This window comes from Rhinatrema bivittatum, chromosome 9 (genome assembly GCF_901001135.1).
Source record: "Rhinatrema bivittatum chromosome 9, aRhiBiv1.1, whole genome shotgun sequence".
Taxonomy (NCBI): Eukaryota; Metazoa; Chordata; class Amphibia; order Gymnophiona; family Rhinatrematidae; genus Rhinatrema; species Rhinatrema bivittatum.
The window spans coordinates 196,636,546-196,659,873 of record NC_042623.1 but is presented as its reverse complement, the minus strand read 5'-3'; the positions used below and the strand labels follow the sequence as shown (position 1 = coordinate 196,659,873).

Below are 23,328 nucleotides of genomic sequence, written 5' to 3'. Positions count from 1 at the left end.
TGGTGTGAATACACTGTTGGAGGCAGTCTACATATGCTGTGTGTTGAGTTATGCTTTAATAAAGTTAAAATCTTTAAGAAGAAGGCTGAAGTCCATATTAAAAATGCCTCCAGCCTAAGAACATTATTCGGCTGTCCCACAGGAGCATCTTTGTATTTTACTTTGCAACTTTTATGGTATGAGCAGTTTTGTGAATGAAATCTATGAAACTGTGCACTTATCTGATTCTTGCCTGTATTAAACGGACAGATTGTAGTTTTTTTTGAGTACAAGGAAAACTATAAGCCAGCTAGAAAATGATATGGATGTGCTGTATATCGAGTTTAAATAAACATAAACTTTTTTTTTTTTTGCTTTTGTCTTTATATTGTGTTCCATTTCTTGGAATTTTTTTTCTCCATTTTATTTGCTTTTGTGTCTTTTCAGCAGATTCGCACTCAGAACCTCCTCCCAGATCTCATGTTTTGCAGCTGCTTGCTTGTCCTTAACTCTCTGCTTCCTTCATCATTTGCTTTCCCATGTCAGCCACTTAATCGTCCTACGCTGATATCTGTTTCTAGAGAATGTCAAGGCATAAAAAGGATGGATGCTGAGTCATTCCCTCAGAGGTCAATATTCAGCATGCTAGTGAGAAGGAAAACTACTCCAGATCAAAGTTACTTGACCTGGGTACGTGTACCGCTGAATATAACTTTACGACAGCTATTTTTCCAACCAGATTTTTCCAACTACCTTTAGCTTAAATAGCAGCGCTCACCAGCTAAGGTTCAGCTCCACGTCTGGAATGCCCCTGGCTAAAAGTTGGGTGAGTAGTGAAGTTACCCAAGACAACATTTAGCCAGAGATCTGGGGGGGGGGGATTTTGAAATCTTGGGTTTTTTTTTTCTGTCCGGGCGATTCCAAACGTTGCCCAGGCAGGAGCTTTTGAATATCGATCTCTCAGGATTCCAGCAGTTATTTGAGCGCATACTCCAAGCTGCTTAAAAGGATAGGAAATAAGCTGGCGCATGCACGTGGCACAGTATAATTCTTCACATAACATAAAATACAATAAACTGCAGTGGACAGCTGCTCGCTCATGGTTTGAACGTTTATGTTCCTGCATGGTCAACACTGTTTTGTGTACAGGATATGACAGCAGGTTAAATGTCAGTTTAATTCACAGCGTGCTGCACAAGCTATCGAGTAGAGCAACAGATGTTTTCTTTTTGTTAAAAACAGCATTCAAGAATGGATGACCATGGGCTGCACGCCGCAATATAACAGCAAATTATATTGCCTTTCTAGGTTAATGAAGAAATAAAGGAATAATACAAAATTAACATTCACAAGAGAACTGCGGTTGGAAATGATGGACAGGTAGTCTGGCTCATTTAATAAAATGATAGCTTGCAGCACTCATTAGTTTCTGTTAAATCCCCAAGGAAGAATATTCTTTTTCAAGTGGAGAAAATACTGGAGGAGTAGTCTAGTGGTTACAGCAGCAGAGTACAAATAAGGGAAGTCAGCGTTCAAAGCCGGCCGCTGCTCCTGGCGACCCTGTCTCAGGTACCAACCTACGGCCCCTTTTGCTAAGCATTTTTCCCGTAGGCACAAAATGGGAAAAAAAAAACTTCAGTAAATGACCCCCTTAGACTGTGAGCCCTCTGGGAACAGGCAAATATATACAGTACCTGAATGTAATCCACCTTGAAGTGTGTGAAAGGCGGCATATAAATCAAATAAACATTACAGATCATAATTTTATGAAATAGTTCATTTTCATGGAATAGGTAGCAAACTGTGTTCTTCAGAATAATTTGTGCTTTCTAGGATTAAGAACATAAGAACATGCTATACTGGGTCAGACCAAGGGTCCATCAAGCCCAGCATCCTGTTTCCAACAGTGGCCAATCCAGGCCATAAGAACCTGGCAAGTACCCAAAAACTAAGTCTCTTCCACCGTTGCTAATGGCAGTGGCTATTCTCTAAGTGAACTTAATAGCAGGTAATGGACTTCTCCTCCAAGAACTTATCCAATCCTTTTTTAAACACAGCTATACTAACTGCACTAACCACATCCTCTGGCAACAAATTCCAGAGTTTAATTGTGCGTTGAGTGAAAAAGAACTTTCTCTGATTAGTTTTAAATGTGCCCCATGCTAACTTCATGGAGTGCCCCCTAGTCTTTCTACTATCCGAAAGAGTAAATAACCGATTCACATTTACCCGTTCTAGACCGCTCATGATTTTAAACACCTCTATCATATCCCCCTCAGCCGTCTCTTCTCCAAGCTGAAAAGTCCTAACCTCTTCAGTCTTTCCTCATAGGGGAGTTGTTCCATTCCCCTTATCATTTTGGTCGCCCTTCTCTGTACCTTCTCCATCGCAACTATATTGCAAATTTGGGGCTCAACTTGGCAAATAGTACCAGACATTTAGGGTTAATTGAATGGAAATCATTGTAAAATGGCTTATTTGGGATGGAGGGGAAGGAGGGATATTCAGGATATTTGCCACAGTTCAGAAAAAGACATTTGGAGCCCACAGGAAGGGAAACCAGTCCAGACCTGCCATTAATACACTCTGCCCTGCCTCCTTGTCACCCACACATGTATGCTGTTTGCTCACCTCCTAACATCCTCTATCTTGAATCTATTTATACCTGCTCAGAGCAGGTGTAGTGTTTTGAGATTCCATGCTTACCATATGGCTCCTATTAATCTGAATGGGAGGAAAAGTGTGAAATGTCTTTTTCTCCCATGGAAAATCATGACACTCGTGCTGTGCGACTTTACTTCCTTTTACTCTTTCATACTTCATTGGAAAAAAGGTGTCAGGAATGAGATCATAAACATCCCATTTTAGAGCCCTTTATTGCTGCTTTTCGCAAGATTATCATTGCGTTCTGTGCTGGGAATTGTGGCACGCAGCTTTTGAGAAATGTCTAGACATTCCTGCTTCTTAGGCATGCCAACATACCCAATAATCGCACATGACCCTCCCTAACATGCATACCTCATGCTCACATGTCCTCTCTCTTATACACATGCCCTACCTGTACTGTACACATGTGCCCATACGCCTGTACTCATACTCAGGTTTAGTGGTATGCAAACATGACTATCAGAAAAGACATAGAGCAAGATGTTTGTTGTTTTTTTTTCAGAGATAGAGCAGTGTCAATTTCGGGCCCGGAAATGTAAACCGTTGTGATGGTACATTACTAAACGACGGTATAGAAAAATTTTTAAATAAAATAAAATAAATAAATAAACAAACTGTGGAACTCTCTGCCAGTAGAATTGCGACTTCAGGCTGATATAAAGAAATTTGAGGCAGAATTAAAAACCTGGCTTTTTAAGTGTGCTTTTGCGGAAAGCAAATAAAATTTTATGATTGTTTTAGGAAGTGCTGCTATTTATGTTGATTTTAGCATAGAGTAATATAAGTAGTCATTTTATTAATTATTGTAAGTACTTATTAGAATTTTAGTACTTATTTATTGTTATTTTACCATGCTGATTTGTATTTTAATTTTTAATTAATGTATGTGTCATTTTTGTTTCTTATGTTTATTTATTGTAAACCGATAATGATGGAACCCCGATATGTCAGTATATAAAGAATAATAAACTATAAACTATACTGAGAATTAAAAAAAAATAGCTGTAGAAGGTGAGAAGTGATGGCAGAGCCTCTTATGTCTCTTTCTGATGTGGTGGAGAGCCCGGGCCTCCTCCTCCACTGTTTTGATTTTTTTTCCTTTACCTGTTCCCGGTGGCAGAGAGAGAGCATTTCATGGAGGGACTAAAAGGATTTTTAAAAAGAGCTAGCAAGAAGGTAGACTCCACGGAGAACACAAAAACCAGCAAGATCAAAACGAGCATCTCTTCCATTCCAAGGATAAACCCCGGGGGTCTGCAAGCACGTTCTGCTGAGAAGGCTGCATTACAGAACTTATTCCTTTTGCATGACCTGGGTAATCAGAGGGAAAAGAAGAAGAGGGAAGAAAGCAATATACAAAGGGAAAAAATATTTACACATACGATACGCTGGAAAAGTAAAATAAACAGAAAGAAATAAAAAGTCAGAATGGACATAGAATGCACCAGTCCGTGGACACAAGACAAGCATGTGCTCTTCTTTTGCATGCACATTACACCAGTGTTGGCTAAATACCACTGGTTACTGACAGAATGGCAGATAAAATATAAATTAGTTTATTAATTTTTATAGGTTTTAATGATTTGGCACCACCCAGTTTCAATGCTGCTGTTAAGTTGTAAGCCAGCACAGCTTCTACGATTTGCCTCTTAGAGTTTACTTTAATGCTCCTTCAAACTAATCAGACTTGATGAATCCTGCAAACGTCTCTTTTGTGTACAAGGACCACTCGTATGAAATGCTCTGCTGCAGGAACTAAAGGATGAGAGCCCCTTGTTTAGGTACACAAAACCGTGTTACGTACATACTGCTGTGTGCAGTGAGCCTGGGTCGATTTTAGAACAAAATATCTCCAAAGATCACTCCGACAAACACCGATGCAGAATACACTGTCTAAATAATTAGAACATAAGGGCTCTCGCTCATAAAAAGTAGACACCAGCCATTCAAGATCATGTGCAGGCACCACAAATCATTGTTACCCCTTGTTTTATGCATTAAATGGGTTTGAAAATTATCCCTTAAAGTGACTGGGCTCACTTTGCCCTTCTCCCTCTTTTTAACAAGGATCTAAACTGCAGGATGAGTGAGTGGCAGCACTCACTCCTCTGCCTCCAGATATAGCCATTTTTTGTTCATGGTCTGGTTACTTCCACGTCTGGTATCCCTGAACCTTTGGCTGGTGAGCAAAGTTTGCTAGTATATAAGTTACTGTTTTTTTAATGTGAGTGATGAATGAGATGGACAAGCTACTGTTGTCCTAATGAGAAGTAACTATGAAGACAGAGCCCTTTCTATTGTTTTATTTATGTATTTATAAAATGTATAAACCATACTATTGATACTTCCAGCCAGTAGTACGTAACATCTATAAATCACATTACTATATGTCTGTTGAAGATGCCCTTCCGTGGGCTTCAGCCTCTATCTTCTGTTAATATGGTGAGCTGGGTGGCCATGAAAACAGCGCAGGAATTGAGTATTGTGTGTTTTGTTAGGGTACTGCCAATAGTGTACCTTTAATGAGCTTAACATAGACATGACGGCAGAAAAGGACCAATAGTCCATCCAGTCTGCCTAGCAAGCTTCCCATGATAGTATCTGCCGTGCCATGCAGGTTACCCCCATGTATCAATCAGTTTTGCTTGACGCTCTTTACTTTATGGACTTGGCTGTAGAAGCAGTCTTGTGTTTTTTTCCTTGATGTCTGCGCATCAGCACCCCAGGCGGTAAAAAAGTCATGGCTAGTGTTGGTTGCCTCTGAATCCAAATTCCTTTTTCCTTCCACCCCCCACCTTCATAGCAGAGAGCGATGTTGTAGTTGCATCAAAAGCATCAAGGCTTATTGGTTAAGGGTAGTAATCCCATGCCTTCTGTTAAGGGTAGTAACTGCTGCTCCGTGCAGCTTGACAGTTATTATTCAGTGAAGGGGAAAATAGACTATATAGATGGGAAAAGGTGTAGCTTAATGTTTTGCCACCTGCTGATCTTACTGAGCCATTGCCTGTTTTTAGCACATTGTAAATCTTTTTTTTTTTATAGACATCTTACTCCCCATTCATCTGGGCTTAATAGGTGTTTGAGATTATGTAAATGATGCAAGATTGAGACTGAAATGTGGATGAGCATTTCCAGCTTCTTGCCTTTAGTTTGCACTGATATTCATTAAGCATGGTTCGTTCACTCCCTCTGCTTTTTTTCCTAATAAGGAACTGACATCACCAGTCCAAAAAGGACTAATGAGATCGATGCATATTTTAATAAGATTAATAATGCATTCTGCGACTCGGAGCTGGATAGGACCCAAAAGCCTCGTTTTATTTAAATATTTTTTTCATTTTTATATTTATAACTTCTCATATACAACTGAAGAAAAACTATAAAGGAACATTATTAAATGGAAAAGAGAAAAAGAAGAAAGATATTCACACTCAATATCTGTAACTTCATATTGTGGGGTGAATTTTCAAAGAGTTCTGTACGTAATTGCTATTTTTTAAACTTCAAAAAGAAAGTGTGTACTTTAGGTTTCGTGCTCACATATACTCGTGCAATAAAGGGGCAGTGTAGGTGGCGTTCCAGGGCGGAGCTAACAGTTGCACATGCAAGTTGCTATTTTACACATTTGGCAACATGCTCACGTAATTTTACGCCTGCGTGACTGATATCAAACTTGTTTATTGTGTGTTCTGCGGGCTGGGTGGGAGGTCTGGGTGTTCAGGCTGAAGATCCAGGAGGGTCTCAGTGAACTGGAGGAGGACGGAGCCAACTTGTAGCGAAATTGGAAAACTGGCAGTTTCAGTTTATCGTGCGCATGTTTTAAAATATACCAACTTCCACGCGTAAGGCTTTTACATGAGCAAGTCCTACGTTCTTTTCACCCGGAACATATACGCATGTATATTTTAAAAATGGGTAGGAAATGTAATTGTGTTTAATACATTAAAATACTTCCAATGCATGTGTTCATATACCTGCTGTATGTGCAGTTTATATTCCACCACTTCAAAGCAGATTACATTCAGGTACTTCCCTATTCCTACAGGGTTTACAATCTTAATTTTGTAACTGAGGGAATGGAGAGTAAAGTGACTTGCCCCTGCTCACACAGAGTGAAAGCAGGTTTTGAACACTGGGTCCCTGGAGTTGTAGTCTATGTCTCTAACCAGCAGGCTACTCCTATCTGAGATGTGCGGGTTATAAAATGCTATCATAGATCTCCCCCTGGCCATATATGCGACCATGCAAAGTTATTTGAAAGTTGCACTCATGGTGAGGGAGTTCAAAACATTTTTAAAAAGCAGAAAAGGAACAAAACACCATAATAAGAATGACCCCCAAACCAATCAAAGCAGAACAGAAGGATCTAAAAACATTCAGCTCTCCAAAGAAGACAGCGAAGGATCTATCCTATCATTCTGCATCTGTCGACGAGAAGATAAAAAGTTGTTCTAGCCAAGTGTCTCCTTTTACATAAGAACATAAGAACATAAGAAAATGCCATACTGGGTCAGACCAAGGGTCCATCAAGCCCAGCATCCTGTTTCCAACAGTGGCCAATCCAGGCCATAAGAACCTGGCAAGTACCCAAAAACTAAGTCTATTCCATGTAACCATTGCTAATGGCAGTGGCTATTCTCTAAGTGAACCTAATAGCAGGTAATGGACTTCTCCTCCAAGAACTTATCCAATCCTTTTTTAAACACAGCTATACTACCTGCACGAACCACATTCTCTGGCAACAAATTCCAGAGTTTAATTGTGCGTTGAGTAAAAAAGAACTTTCTCCGATTAGTTTTAAATGTGCCCCATGCTAACTTCATGGAGTGTCCCCTAGTCCTTCTACTATCTGAAAGAGTAAATAACCGATTCACATCTACCCGTTCTAGACCTCTCATGATTTTAAACACCTCTATCATATCCCCCCTCAGTCGTCTCTTCTCCAAGCTGAAAAGTCCTAATCTCTTTAGTCTTTCCTCATAGGGGAGTTGTTCCATTCCCCTTATCATTTTGGTAGCCCTTCTCTGTACCTTCTCCATCGCAATTATATCTTTTTTGAGATGCGGCGACCAGAATTGTACACAGTATTCAAGGTGCGGTCTCACCATGGAGCGATACAGAGGCATTATGACATTTTCCGTTTTATTCATCATTCCTTTTCTAATAATTCCCAACATTCTGTTTGCTTTTTTGACTGCCGCAGCACACTGAACCGACGATTTCAATGTGTTATCCACTATGACACCTAGATCTCTTTCTTGGGTTGTAGCACCTAATATGGAACCCAACATCGTGTAATTATAGCATGGGTTATTTTTCCCTATATGCATCACCTTGCACTTTTCCACATTAAATTTCATCTGCCATTTGGATGCCCAATTTTCCAGTCTCACAAGGTCTTCCTGCAATTTATCACAATCTGCTTGTGATTTAACTACTCTGCACAATTTTGTGTCATCTGCAAATTTGATTATCTCACTCGTCGTATTTCTTTCCAGATCATTTATAAATATATTGAACAGTAAGGGTCCCAATACAGATCCCTGAGGCACTCCACTGTCCACTCCACTGTCCACTCATTGACAGGCTGTTTGCTGCTCTTCTGCGTTTTGAGGCCAACTTTTTTGATCTTAGAAGACCATTTTAAATAGTCAATTCAACCTCCAGATTAGCTATGTGCCACAGCCTCCTTTTTGGTTTCTAATTGGGTCATCGTGGCATTCATATTAAGCCCAGTAGCCTATGTTATGAATGTTTTAAGAAAAATGTACAAAAAATGTCAACAATTTAAAAAGGACATATCATTGGCACCTAGTGTGATCCTGCTGTAAATCTGAGGGCAATCCTATATGCCAGGTCAAGATCAAATGTTAATATGCAAGTCTGTTGGTTGGGAAACAATGATATTTGGGAAGACAATTTTGAAAAACTCTGTGGGGCTGCAAGCCTGTTTCCTAAAGGAACTTTTGAAAATCCTTTTGGCACGCAAAAACGACAGGTACCCATGTACGTTGCAGCTGCACTGAATCAGGCACAAAGTCTGGCCATTTGAAAGTTCAGTCACGCGTACTCTTTCTCCACTTTTGGAAAGCGGGTAAAAATGTGCACCCTGGAAGCAGACACATTGCATGCTTTTGCCTGCTCTGAAGGAAGGCGAAGGGGCACACTTTTACCTGTGTAAAATGCCTTAATTAGTGGACCCTAAGTTTCTAGGTATTAATTGGGAAACATTATATAGCAATTTTATATGTTTGTTCCTCCGTAAAATATTGCTTTTTCATTGTTAGCCCCAATCACCAACATGAATCACATCAAGCAAATCAAGGCCCAATACAAATGGTATTATAGTCTATCACTACAGATTTGCTACAAATTATTCAAAAAGGGGTCGACTTTAAGACCCGCGCACATGCATCCATGTGCACGCGGTTCCCAGTGCGAGCACATGGACACAGCTATTTTATAACAGGCGTGCGTGTTATAAAATGCGATATCCGTGCACACATGCGTGGTGGATTTTAACATCCGTGCACGCATGTGCAGATGGGTGGCCTCCGCGCACGGGGGGGGGTGTGTGAAATTTTAATAGGCCACATGCGGCAACAGGAGTAGGGCTTGCCCAGTTCCCTCCCAGTCCGCTCCTAACTACGTTTTGTTCAATAACAAGTACATTTTAAAAGCCCTGCGCACATGAATTACGGCGGTTACGTGTGTGGCCGGGGCCTGCGCATGTCGTGCGGATTTTTTGTAAGGGCCCGGCCACGCGCATAACCCCCTGATAAGTGCCAACGTGCCGGGTCTTTGAAAAGGGGTGGGCTGGGAGCGTGGTCTGGGTGGGGAGGGGCAGGGCACAGGGGTGGGCCGGGACAACGCCATTCGACGCTGTCCCAGGGAAGCCTGCGCCGAGCAGCCAGCGGGCGCACAGAGATTACTTCTGCTCCCGAGGAGATGTCCTCGCTTGCCCGCGCCCTGCCCCTCCCCACCCAGACCATGCTCCCCCGGACCGCCCCGTTTCAAAGGCCCAGCACTTCAGCGCGTAACCCCCATAATTCACGCATGCAGGGCTTTTAAAATGTACTTGAATGGTTAGACCATCATCTAGCATTATCAGTATTTTAAATGCAGGCAAAACGGAACAAGTGCTTTATATATTGCAGAATTATGTCTATGAATCAACCCTTTAGTTCTAATATTTACAGTAAATAGGTTGCATGTCTACTTGTATTTTATTTCGGGTATCTGCAGATCCTCTATAACCTGGGTATTTTGTAGATTGTTTTACTTTAGTTCTTTTTTTCTCTACTTGGATCTGATCCATTGTCATTCTAGCAGATTTTTATCTCCAGGAGCTCTTGTTCAATAGCTAACAACTGCCAAGAAAACTAATTATATGATTCTCTTTGCAACACTCATTTGTGGAGTTAATGATAGAACCCCCAAAATAACAGTGCACAGTAATGGAAATTATCTGCATTGTTTTGAGTAAATAATCCTTTCCTTACAGCATGCCATGGATAATCAGCATACTAAAGATCTCTGAATGTACTTGCAGTAGGAGTGCCATCCTACTTTGCCTCCTAGGGGAAACCATTCCCCACCACCTATCTGCAGGTTCAAAATATTACCCATTGCACGTCTTAGCAATTTCTCCATCTAGCACCACCATTTCCCTGCTCTCTTTCCTAATCCCTTCCACCCCTGCCTGTGAAAGAAAGACATGCAAACACGGTTGTTTAAAAAGGAACTCGCCATGTTCAAAACTTCCTAAGATGTTAGGGCTCATGTTCACGATGAACTTGTTTAGATTTTCGTATGATTTTTCTGTTGCCTTTGAAATACTCATGCAATCAAATCATCTGCGTCACTACTGCTAGACTGGTGCTGCTGCTAACAGTAGTGGCCTTTTTAGATAAACGTATTCACATTGTTATTAATGGAAGAAGTTGCTTATAAAAGGTCAAGAATTCTAGTGAGATACAGAATACTAAATATATTGGATTTCTGCTTTTTGTAAGAAAAAAGTGCAGTTGAATGTCCTCATTTTGGGGGGACTTTAATCAGCTTGTTCTTTCATGAATGCACAATAAAATGGTTTATAGAATTTCATTTAATGCAAAATGTGTGCCTTTTGTTGCAGGTTTTACTGGAGAGCTTTGTGAGGCTAAGATTAACCACTGCACCTCCCAGCCATGCAAAAACGGGGGCACCTGCTATTCCAGTCTCAGTGGCTTCAGCTGCCAGTGTTCAGAAGGTAGAGCACAATGCAATTTTCTGATTTTAATTGGGAGCTCCATTTTCACCGCGGATTCCTGCTTGCTGCCTATTAATGGACCCGTTTGTTGTGACTTGTGCGAATAACAATGCCAGTAGCTTACACTTCCAGCGTTAGTCACATGAGCTGTGCTGGAAGCCTTCGGCCAGGCTCGCGCTAGCAGCATATCGTGGTCCGGGCTGAAGCTGTAGCTTTTCAGGGTACCAGGATAGTGGGTGGGAGGAAGAGAGGCACTTTGGAGCACTTTCTGAGGAACAAGGGGGTGGCCGATGGGGTGGGGGGTTGTGGGAATCGAGCTGCAATCCCAGTTTATACTTTTTTTTTCTCCCAAAATCAGTGCCACTGAATCGCATAACTTTTGAAGATATGCAGTTAGTGGCAACTTACCCAGCTACATAAAGCCACAGGACTTTTAAACCCGCTTCAGAGCAGGTCGAAAGTAAACTGGCTAAATTAGCTGGGTGCAACTGAAGTAATCTAAGTTAGGGCGCACCCCAGAACACTTCTTTTTGTCTGGCCTGATTTTACGCAGATAAATGGCTCGGGATTAAAAAAAAACTTGCCTTTTAACCGCATAACTTGCGAATTATTTGGCTAAATGGCTTTGAATATTGACCCTTAAGCTCCTAAATCTAGGGGAATAAATAACAATCTTAAATTTAGGAGCCTAAGGGTGAGCCCTGGAGGGAAAATTCAGCAGAATTCATTAATCTGTGGTACTGAGGTCCACAGGTTAGTGAATCTCACAATATTTTTTTCTCAGTGGTAAAATACTGCAGAGAAAAAAATACTGTAGCAATGTGGCACCGTGCAGTCATGGTCTCGCATCCCAAGCTTGCAGAACCCTGCTCCTCCCAGCTGAAGTGTCCAAATCCTTGTGGCTTTAATGAAAACTCCCTCTCCTACCACCTCTGTCGCCCCCTGAGTTGGCAAAAGCTTAAGTTAAAACAAAGTGGTCCTGGTGCTGGCCTGTCCCGCCCCCTTATTCCCATACCCTTCCTTCTTGGTGTCTAAAACATGACTCCCCCATTCCCTGAGCCCCCCCTGGCCAATACCTTAAACTCCCTGGTGGTACATTGGTGTGCTGGAGTGCTTTCTAGGGCTCTGGCTTCAGTAGATCCATTTCCGAAAAGGCACTGGCTGACCTCAGATGTACCTTTGCCCTCTCTGATAGGGGCAAAGGTGTCTTTGCGGCTGGCTTGCACTATTTTCCAAATGGAGCTGCTGCAGCCCTAGGGGTTGCTCTGACACACTATTGCAACATAAGGGATTTTAAGGAGGGGTTGGGGAGCTGGGGAGGAGAGTGGGAGGTCCAGTGGTAGGGTTCAAATTTGGATACCAAGGGGGGGGCATGGTTTGGTAGGATTAAATGGTCAGTTTTCGCAGTGGGAAAAGGTAAACGGTGGAGTGTCTCAGGGATCTGTACTTGGACCAGAGCTTTTTAATATATTTATAAATTATCTGGAAAGGGGTACGACGAGTGAGGTGATCAAATTTGTGGATGACACAAAATTATGCAGAGTAGTTAAATCTCAAGTGGATTGTGATGAATTGCAGGAGGATCTTGAGAGACTGGAAGATTGGGCTTCCAAATGGCAGGTGAAATTTAATGTGGCCAAGTGCAAGATGATGCATATAGGGGAAAATAACCCTCTCTGTAGTTCCACAATGTTAGGTTCCATATTAGGAAAAGAGATCTAGGTGTCATAATGGATAACACATTGAAATCGTCGGCTCAGTGTGCTGCAGCAATCAAAAAAGCAAACAATGTTAGGAATTATTAGGAAGGGAATGGTGAATAAAACAGAAAATGTCATAATGCCTCTGTATCGCTCCATGGTGAGACCGCACTTTGAATACTGTGTGCAGTTCTGGTCGCCGCATCTCAAAAAGGATATAGCTGTACTAGAGAAGGGCAACCAAAATGATAAGGGGCATGGAATGGCTGCTTTATGAGGAAAGGCTAAAGAAGTTAGGGCTGTTCAGTTTGGAGAAGAGATGACTGAGGCGGGATATGATAGAAGTCTACAAAATCATGAAAGGACTTGAAATAATTAATGTAAATTGGTTATTTACTCTCTCAGATAATAGAAGTGTTATGGTTTTGGTGAAGTTGTGAACCTCGGGGTGAGGTGAGAGATATCTCCACTCACAGGGAGGAGCCCTATGGGCCTCACCGTTGGTGGGCGTGGTCTCAGCGACGTAGAACACAGCTGTGAGAGAGATTTTATTAAGGAGAAAGATAGTACATAACCCGAGGAGCAGGAAATGTAGTAAACACAGTCTTTGAGCAAATATAGTAATCAAGATGATAATGTAGATACGAAGATCCGATAGTGGCCCGCAGTGCGGGGTCCACTAGGAGATTTCTGCAGGCTGATGGAAGTACCTCTGAACGCAGATCCAGTAGTGGCCCGCAACGTGGGGTATGCCGAGGAAACTGTACTATAGATGCCAGGGAGGAAGAGGTCTGTGATACAGGAACCAGGCCGTAGACCTTGTATGGGTGGAGCGATATCCTCAGGCACAGATAGAGTAGCGTAGATAGGCTGAAGGAACGGTAGTGGCCTCAGGAATGGGGTGCACTGTGGAAACCTCAGTGAGGTTGATAGGAGTTGGAGAATGTACTCACATAAGGAGGTCCCAGCAGAGATACCCGAGGAGCGGGTCAGGAAGTCCTAGGCAGGAAGGCCCTCCGAGGAGCGGATAGACAAGACAAGGAAGAACTCCCAAGGAACGGGTACTCAGTGTCCAAATGCCAGGAGGAGAGTCTGGAACAGAAGATTCAAGTTAGAGCGGATTTAACAAGCAAGAGAACTCCTTGCTAATTCGTCTTAGCAATGGGCCAGTCAGTATAAGTACACTAGTGGTGTTGACGACATCGGGAGGGAACGCCCCCAAAGTTCCCGCCATGACGTATACATAAGGAGGCCCTGCGCGCGCGCCTAGGTGATGCCGGAAGTAAGATGGTGGTCGGCAGCGCCCACGCTGTCCCAGAGACGCCAGGGGAGTCGGCGATTGGCGGCAGCCGCCATTCTCCCAATGACTAACGGTGCAGGGAAAAAAGAGATGAGCATGAGAGGTTGCCGCCGTCTGCGACCGGGCACAACAAGAAGGACCAGAGGGCACTCCATGAAGTTAGCAAGTAGCTCATTTAAAACAAATCAAAGAAAATTCTTTTTCACTCAGCGCATAGTTAAGCTCTGGAATTCATTGCTAGAGGATGTGGTTTCAGCACTTAGTGTAACTGGGTTTAAAAAAGGTTTGGATAAGTTCCTAGAGGAAAAATCCATAAACTGCTATTAATTAATAAGCAATAGTAACTTATGATTTATTATGTTTGGGTACTTACCAGGTCCTTGTGACTTGGATTGGCCACTGTTGGGAACAGGATGCTGGGCTTGATGGACCCTTGGTCTGACCCAGTATGGCATATCTTATGGGGTAAGTCCATGACTGGCACAGGGACCACTTTGTTTTAATTTTTTTTTTAACTTTTGCTGCTTTAGGGGGCATCAGGGGTATGGTGAGATGGCGTTTCATTTGACCCCCAGGGTTTTTTGGCTAACTCAATTCTGCCTGATGTGCCCCTGAAATGCCTTTCATTTATCCAGATAATGGCTTATTCATATACAATATTTTGGGAAAAGTGACTTGGTATATATCGGTATAACTCAAAAGTTATACAGATAAATGCTTTTGAATATCAACCTCTAAGTATTTATAACGTTCTTTGTGATATAGTTTGTATGAAAGTTGCTGTGTTTGTAGTACAGACTCTTATTATACCAGAGTTTTTATAGATTTTTGTGCTTTTTAAAAAGGACCAACTTAAAAGTTGTTTAGAGTTTTCAAAACCACGAAAGTCCTGTCTTCAGATTTCCAGCCATCTGATAGAGGGACTCGTATGGTCTTGAAAGAGGGTGTACTAAAATATCTTTTTGTGGTTCCTTCAAAATGTATCATAACCAAGACTCTGGTTTTCTCCAGGACTAACATGGCTACTAGCACTGCATTACTGTATAGATCATTTGTAGTCATTGCTTTACTAGCACAATGTAATCTGATCGTACTAATGTGTAAATTACATTACTACAGTCAACCAGGTAAATCCTTATTCAATATAAAACACATTTTTCTTTCTCTATTTTATCTTCTGTACTGGAGTACATTTTTCATACAGATGTCTTTATCATGACTAATACTTGCTGGGAATATCTTGATGTGCCTCAGGTTAACAATTAGAAGTGATTTATAATTATCTTGCACTTGGCTTCTCCTTTTCTCGCAAGTCAACCAGTAGAGGGAACGAGCCTCTGAATTAATGTGGTGGGAGAAATTGTTTTGTTTAATTTTCTTTTACAGTATAAAGCTTGTGTTTCAAAGTAGAAATATGTATTTGTAAATTTGAAGTGTGACCAGAAATAATCTGAATTTGCCAGAGCCTTGGACACGCTCACTTTGATCCTTCAGGAGAAAGAATTGTGAAAGGTGCAGAATGTGGCTTAGTGAATGAGTGAATGAAAAAAAAAGATTAGAAAAAATATTGTTGTTGTAATTAAGTGAACATATTTTAAGGAAGGTGATGCATATTCTCCCCTAAGGTGTTGAAACTAATTACATCCACACAGCAGCCAGAAAATAAATTGTCATGAAAGGAAAATAATGTGACAACAGAGAGTATCAGGCACCTTGGAATAAATGGTCTGTTCAAGTCCAGTTATAAGATACCTTTAAATGTGATAAATGTATTGAGGTTATCTACATGATCAAATTCCTGGATCCAACTTGAGCTAACAGGGGACTAAAACTAATGCTCCCTGACAGGGAGGGGATCTTGGGCATCGTTTAAAACTTACTGGCTAGAAAAATAGTAGGTTTTTTTTTTCTGTCGTCTTCTGGAGACTGCCGTAGCTTGTGCCTGTTCACTTGAAAGAGTGCCACCACAACTCCTTAACCACCTCTGGCCAGGTGAGGGGGATGAAAGTGCACACTTAAGGTGAATGATTGGCGTGCCTGGACTTTGTCTTGTCATCTCCTCATTCAGCATGATGACTGGGATTAAAGTAAATACCGATTGGTTCAAGGAGTCGGAGGTGGCTGAACGGCAATAAATAGATAAATATGACATATTCAGAAATCAGATTGAGGGTCTGAGTCACTAAGCATGTTCCTATAGATGCAGAAAGGGAAAAAGAGCCTTAGTGTGAAGCAGGCTGTAAATGGATTATGTTGTCACAACCAAATAACAAGGCCAGGACTTGTTACTATAATTTGTTACTGTATATTGCTGTGAGGCAGAAACTGTTAGTGCAATGAAATGGATATTAAAGACTTATGAGTTATGCAAACAGAAGGATTGCATGTATATTAGCAGATGGAGAATGCAGATGTATGTTGCTCCTTTTTTTTCCATTCTTTCCTGACAGCGAGTGAAAATGAGCACAAATAGAACAATTCTTCTTTCTATGGTGTCAGGTTAATATCATAGTTTGCAAACATTAATTTTCACTGGCATAAAAAAGGGTTGAGCAGAACGGAAATCTTTCATTGCAGAATAACATTTACAACAAAAACAAAGGCTGTCTAAAAATTCAAGGCTTCAACTTTTACAGGGGGAGCCATGCTAGTCTGAGCAGCAACAGCTGCACAGAGGCTGGTGCACCTTATAGACTTTAACAGATTTATTGAGGCATAAGCTTTTGAGGAGAAGCGTCCATGATGCATATGACAGAATGTGCTCTTGTCCTCAAAAGCTTATGCCTCAATAAATCTGTTAGTCTATAAGGTGCCACCAGTCTCTCTGGCTTTAAGTCTTAAACTATTCATATGGTAAGCTAGACAGTTTTGTTGTGATGTAATGTCTTCAGGAAAAGCAGGGAGGATAACATAGGGGGAGGAGTAGCAATTTATATTAAAAACAACATTAAAGCTACTGAAATACAAAGAGTATGGGTTAAGAAGAGGATGCCATTAATTATCTTAGAAAGGGATGATGCAACTTCTGTTCACAATCTACAGACATCCAGTACAGGGTTGGAATCAGATAGGGAGGGTAATTTTTAAACATCTCACAAACCTTATGCTGCAAATGCACGCATAAAGCAAACCGATTTTCAAAGTGGATTTACATGCTTAAATCCACCTTGAAAATTATACCACAAATTTACCCTGCAAAAGTTACACTTGCACACTATAGTGTGGAGTATTGATATTGATTTTTAGCAGAGCAAAAGAGGTGGACTAAATTTGAATAACATTTCAGAAAAAATACACCTCACCTAGCAGTAGACAGCGTGTCTAGGGGTGGGGGTAGCTCCAACTCAATAGCAGATACATAGTCTTAAGCACAGCAGGGGAAGGTGCCAACTGTTTAATTCCCTACCACCCTGCCACCCTACCCCTCTGCCCATCCACCCCAGGGTTTGTTCTTCTAATACAGTATGCCTGGATACATAATTGTAAACAAGATAATATGGTAATTTAGAAATTCCTTAGGTGTTCTCCATCAAATCAATTGAGCAAAATGAGGACTACTCAATGTAACAATTGTGGAGCCTTTATTTTGAGGCAAATCGTCTGGAAACTTAGGGCTTGCCCCATTGGTTCAGAACTCTTCTATGAAAAAGGAGTTGGCTCACCTTAAAGCTGAATTAGCTGCAATAAAGAAAGTATCAGCAACCACCAAGAAATCCTCACCCACTTTACAGATGTAGGAATCATTTCCCCATTATCACAGAAAATCCAAAAGCCCAGAAAAAAGTGGCTCACAGTAGGCTCATGTAGGATAAGATTTGTGACCCAAAGACACCCATTCTTCACAAGTGTGCAGCCCACATGTCCTTCCCCCCCCCCCCCCCCACACACACACTCTTACACAAAGCGAACAGGAATCTAAGAACAAATGGATTTAAGTGGGCTCTAGTAGAGTAAGATCCGTGATGCGGAGATACATGCTCTCTCACTTGACACAAGTACAAAATGCTTTCTCTGTATTAGATAATGAAGAAGCTTAGTGATGGAGATTGTCGTGGAACCTGAAAAGAAAGAAGAAACCCAATGCACACAGAAATTCCATAATACAAATAATAACCATAAGGAAAGCTCATTGTGCTGGGTGACTCAGTCATCAGAGGCACTAATTTGGGAAGTCTTTTTGAGGAAAACACTATAGGTAAAAGCTTTCTCAAATCATCAGCCGGTAAAATTCCTATTCGAATAGTCAATGAAATCAAAAAAGAAATCAAGGACTCTGACGTTGATACTATCATCCATCTGTGAACAGACAACCTTGCTAGAAACAGCATCTAAGTGTTACAGAGAGATTTCCAGTCTCTGGTGAAGCAGATTAGTCACACGGTGAAGTTTATTGCCTTTTCAGAAGTGTTACCTGTCATGGAAAGGGGAAAGAGAGGCTAAACCATATAGATAACTTCAATGCATGGCTCAAAACGTGGTGTAAGGAAAAAGGTTTTGGATATATTCCATATATGGAACAGTAAAAGGCTCTGTGTCAAAGATGGCTTACATCTGCCTGTGGCAGGAAGAAGGATCCTAAGAGATAAATTCAAATGATATGCCATAAGGCATTTAAATTAGAAAATGGAGGTGGCAGAAGGACATTGGAATGTCACCCCCCCAAATACAAATAGGAAGGGAATGGGTGAAGGGGATAACAAACATCAGCTGAAGAAGGCACAAAACAAGTCCAAGAAAAGCAGTATCCTGAATGAGAGAAGCTGGAAAGCTATGAGCACAAATGCTTGTATTTTGGGCAATAAAATCCCAGACCTGCAAGCCCTAATGGTGGAGGTAGACTTGGAGATTATTGCTGCTATGGAGACATGGTTCATGGATTCTCATGATTGGGATACAGCCATACTGGGCTATAACTTGTTAAGGAAGAACAGAGAGGACAGAAAAGGGGGAGGAGTGGCTGTTTATGTCAAAAACAATATCCAAGCAACTGATCTGCAAGGAATGTGGGGTAGAGAAGAAGCATTATGGGCCATCCTAAAAAGACATGATGAAGCATCCATTTATATGGCAAGGGTTTACAGACCTCCCACTCAAATGGGAGAACTAGAGAGAGATCTGGTTGAAGACATCCAAAAGGTGGGAAAGAAGGGCGAAGTGTTGATTGTTGGAAATTTTAATCTGCCAGACATGGACTGGGTAATCCCTTCTGTAGAATCTAACAGAAGTAGAGAGACAGTGGATGCCCTTCAAGGGGCTCCGTTCAAACAAATTGTAATGAAACCCATGAGGGAGGGAGTTATACTCAACTTAGTGATCACTAATGGGGATAATGGCTGTAATGTCCAGGTGGGTGCCCACCTCAGCACCAGTGTTCATCAGACGGTATGGTTTGATATCATAAGAACATAAGAAAATGCCATACTGGGTCAGACCAAGGGTCCATCAAGCCCAGCATCCTGTTTCCAACAGTGGCCAATCCAGGCCATAAGAACCTGGCAAGTACCCAAAAACTAAGTCTATTCCATGTAACCATTGCTAATGGCAGTGGCTATTCTCTAAGTGAACTTAATAGCAGGTAATGGACTTCTCCTCCAAGAACTTATCCAATCCTTTTTTAAACACAGCTATACTAACTGCACGAACCACATTCTCTGGCAACAAATTCCAGAGTTTAATTGTGCGTTGAGTAAAAAAGAACTTTCTCCGATTAGTTTTAAATGTGCCCCATGCTAACTTCATGGAGTGCCCCCTAGTCTTTCTACTATCCGAAAGAGTAAATAACCGATTCACATCTACCCGTTCTAGACCTCTCATGATTTAAACACCTCTATCATATCCCCCCTCAGTCGTCTCTTCTCCAAGCTGAAAAGTCCTAACCTCTTTAGTCTTTCCTCATAGGGGAGTTGTTCCATTCCCCTTATCATTTTGGTAGCCCTTCTCTGTACCTTCTCCATCGCAATTATATCTTTTTTGAGATGCGGCGACCAGAATTGTACACAGTATTCAAGGTGCGGTCTCACCATGGAGCGATACAGAGGCATTATGACATTTTCCGTTTTATTCATCATTCCTTTTCCAATAATTCCCAACATTCTGTTTGCTTTTTTGACTGCCGCAGCACACTGCACCGACGATTTCAATGTGTTATCCACTATGACACCTAGATCTCTTTCTTGGGTTGTAGCACCTAATATGGAACCCAACATTGTGTAATTATAGCATGGGTTATTTTTCCCTATATGCATCACCTTGCACTTATCCACATTAAATTTCATCTGCCATTTGGATGCCCAATTTTCCAGTCTCACAAGGTCTTCCTGCAATTTATCACAATCTGCTTGTGATTTAACTACTCTGAACAATTTTGTGTCATCTGCAAATTTGATTATCTCACTCGTTGTATTTCTTTCCAGATCATTTATAAATATATTGAACAGTAAGGGTCCCAATACAGATCCCTGAGGCACACCACTGTCCACTCCCTTCCACTGAGAAAATTGCCCATTCAATCCTACTCTCTGTTTCCTATCTTTTAGCCAGTTTGCAATCCACGAAAGGACATCGCCACCTATCCCATGACTTTTTACTTTTCCTAGAAGCCTCTCATGAGGAACTTTGTCAAACGCCTTCTGAAAATCCAAGTATACTATATCTACCGGTTCACCTTTATCCACATGTTTATTAACTCCTTCAAAAAAGTGAAGCAGATTTGTGAGGCAAGACTTGCCCTGGGTAAAGCCATGCTGACTTTGTTCCATTAAACCATGTCTTTCTATATGTTCTGTGATTTTGATGTTTAGAATACTTTCCACTATTTTTCCTGGCACTGAAGTCAGGCTAACCGGTCTGTAGTTTCCCGGATCGCCCCTGGAGCCCTTTTTAAATATTGGGGTTACATTTGCTATCCTCCAGTCTTCAGGTACAATGGATGATTTTAATGATAAGTTACAAATTTTTACTAATAGGTCTGAAATTTCATTTTTTAGTTCCTTCAGAACTCTGGGGTGTATACCATCCGGTCCAAGTGATTTACTACTCTTCAGTTTGTCAATCAGGCCTACCACATCTTCTAGGTTCACCGTGATTTGATTCAGTCCATCTGAATCATTACCCATGAAAACCTTCTCCATTACGGGTACCTCCCCAACATCCTCTTCAGTAAACACCGAAGCAAAGAAATCATTTAATCTTTCCGCGATGGCCTTATCTTCTCTAAGTGCCCCTTTAACCCCTCGATCATCTAATGGTCCAACTGACTCCCTCACAGGCTTTCTGCTTCGGATATATTTAAAAAAGTTTTTATTGTGAGTTTTTGCCTCTACAGCCAACTTCTTTTCAAATTCTCTCTTAGCCTGTCTTATCAATGTCTTACATTTAACTTGCCAATGTTTATGCTTTATCCTATTTTCTTCTGTTGGATCCTTCTTCCAATTTTTTAATGAAGATCTTTTGGCTAAAATAGCTTCTTTCACCTCCCCTTTTAACCATGCCGGTAATCGTTTTGCCTTCTTTCCACCTTTCTTAATGTGCGGAATACATCTGGACTGTGCTAATGGTATTTTTTAACAATGACCACACCTCTTGGACATTTTTTACTTTTGTAGCTGCTCCTTTCAGTTTTTTTCTAACAATTTTTCTCATTTTATCAAAGTTTCCCTTTTGAAAGTTTAGCACGAGAGCCTTGGATTTGCACACTGTTCCTTTTCCAGTCATTAAATCAAATTTGATCATATTATGATCACTATTGCCAAGCGGCCCCACCACCGTTACTTCTCTCACCAAGTCCTGTGCTCCACTGAGAATTAGATCTAAAATTGCTCCCTCTCTCGTCGGTTCCTGAACCAATTGCTCCATAAAGCTATCATTTATTCCATCCAGGAACGTTATCTCTCTAGCGTGACCCGATGATACATTTACCCAGTCTATATTGGGGTAATTGAAGTCTCGCATAGTCCAAGAAGTGCAGGTTAGTTGTCAATCCTGACAAAGTATTCACAATGGTTGTCAAAGGTGAAAGGAATTTTTATTAGTTCAATGAGGCAACTCCACTGATTTATATCGCACAAAAACTTTACGGCGTCCCCCGACACGGTCCCGTGTTTCGCCTAGGGCTGCATCGGGAGGGCATGCCAGCAGGAATTCATATACAAGATACTGAAAAAGATCAATGAACAATCAGGATACTATATAGGACTTATAACCGAACAAAAGTACAGACTAATTAAAGCACAATCTTACCTGACAGCTAGTGTGTTTAAATTTGACAGGGAGCGCACTTTCACTTAAAGCTGACAGGTATTTAAAGAATGGCAGTGGCACCAAAACTACAGGTGAACCAATGACGTAGATCAGCAGATCCCGTTCATTGGTTCCCGTTCCTGTAGCGCAACCAAGCAGCATTGTGAACAACCAACCTAAGTCATGACAGATCTACGTAAACAGGAACCATTCAATCTCCCGATTAAGTCCCTTCGGGGTAACTGAATCTAAAGTGACAAGGGAGGAGGGATTGTTATCCAGGACAGGGAACATTACATATCGGAAGCTATGAGCCAACTTAATGACACCTCTTTTTATCAACCTTTATCAGAGGACCCTACCCCCCAGCTGTTACAGCAGATTAAAACCATCGTTGAACAGGCAGTGGAACATCGCAATCTGACAACCCGGGAGGCCAAATTCTTGGTAACAGAACATCCCATCACTCCAGTTTTTTATACAGTACCCAAGGTTCATAAAGATTTGCAACATCCCCCTGGACGTCCCATCGTGGCTGGCATCGGTTCAGTTCTGGAACCATTGTCCCAATTTGTGGACCTTTTTTTGAGGCCATTTGTACCTTTGATCCGTTCCTATGTTAGGGATTCAGCATACTTTATTACCCTTTTGAACTCCATACCGTTTCCCCCCGAGCCATTTATTCTTGTTACCCTCGATATCATTTCCCTTTACACCAACATTCCCCAGCCAGCTGCCCTCAGGGTTATTGAAGAAGTTTTAAACACCCGTACAGCCCCTCAACGGGTCCCCACTTCACTATTAGTTACGTTTGCTAGTTTGGCACTCACGAAGAATTATTTCAGATTCCATGACACATTTTATTTACAGGTAAAAGGCACGGCGATGGGGGCCACTATGGCCCCCAGTTTGGCCTGTCTTTTTGTGGCAGAGTTTGAAGACTCCTATGTGTATCCTTCTGAGTGGTTTCAATATATGGCGATCTGGCTGAGATACATTGATGATGTTTTCTTAGTGTGGCGGGGTACAGAGATACAATTTCTCATGTTTATTGATTGGCTCAACACCTGTAACCCTAACTTGCAGTTTAATTTTTGTATGCATCGATCTCAGATCGCTTTTTTGGACATTCTTGTTTCAGTGCATAATACCCAATTTTTGACCACTATTTATAGAAAGGATACAGATAGAAA

The 23,328-nt window shown here is 41.5% G+C and overlaps 1 protein-coding gene across 1 annotated transcript in view; it reads left to right on the top strand.

Moving 5' to 3' along the window:
- Nucleotides 1–23,328, top strand: part of DNER (delta/notch like EGF repeat containing) — a 653,505-nt gene that overhangs the window by 509,411 nt on the left and 120,766 nt on the right. The window contains exon 7 of the mRNA XM_029616218.1: nucleotides 10,784–10,897. Coding sequence (XP_029472078.1) covers nucleotides 10,784–10,897 — 114 coding nt within the window. The remainder of the gene's footprint in view (nucleotides 1–10,783; nucleotides 10,898–23,328) is intronic.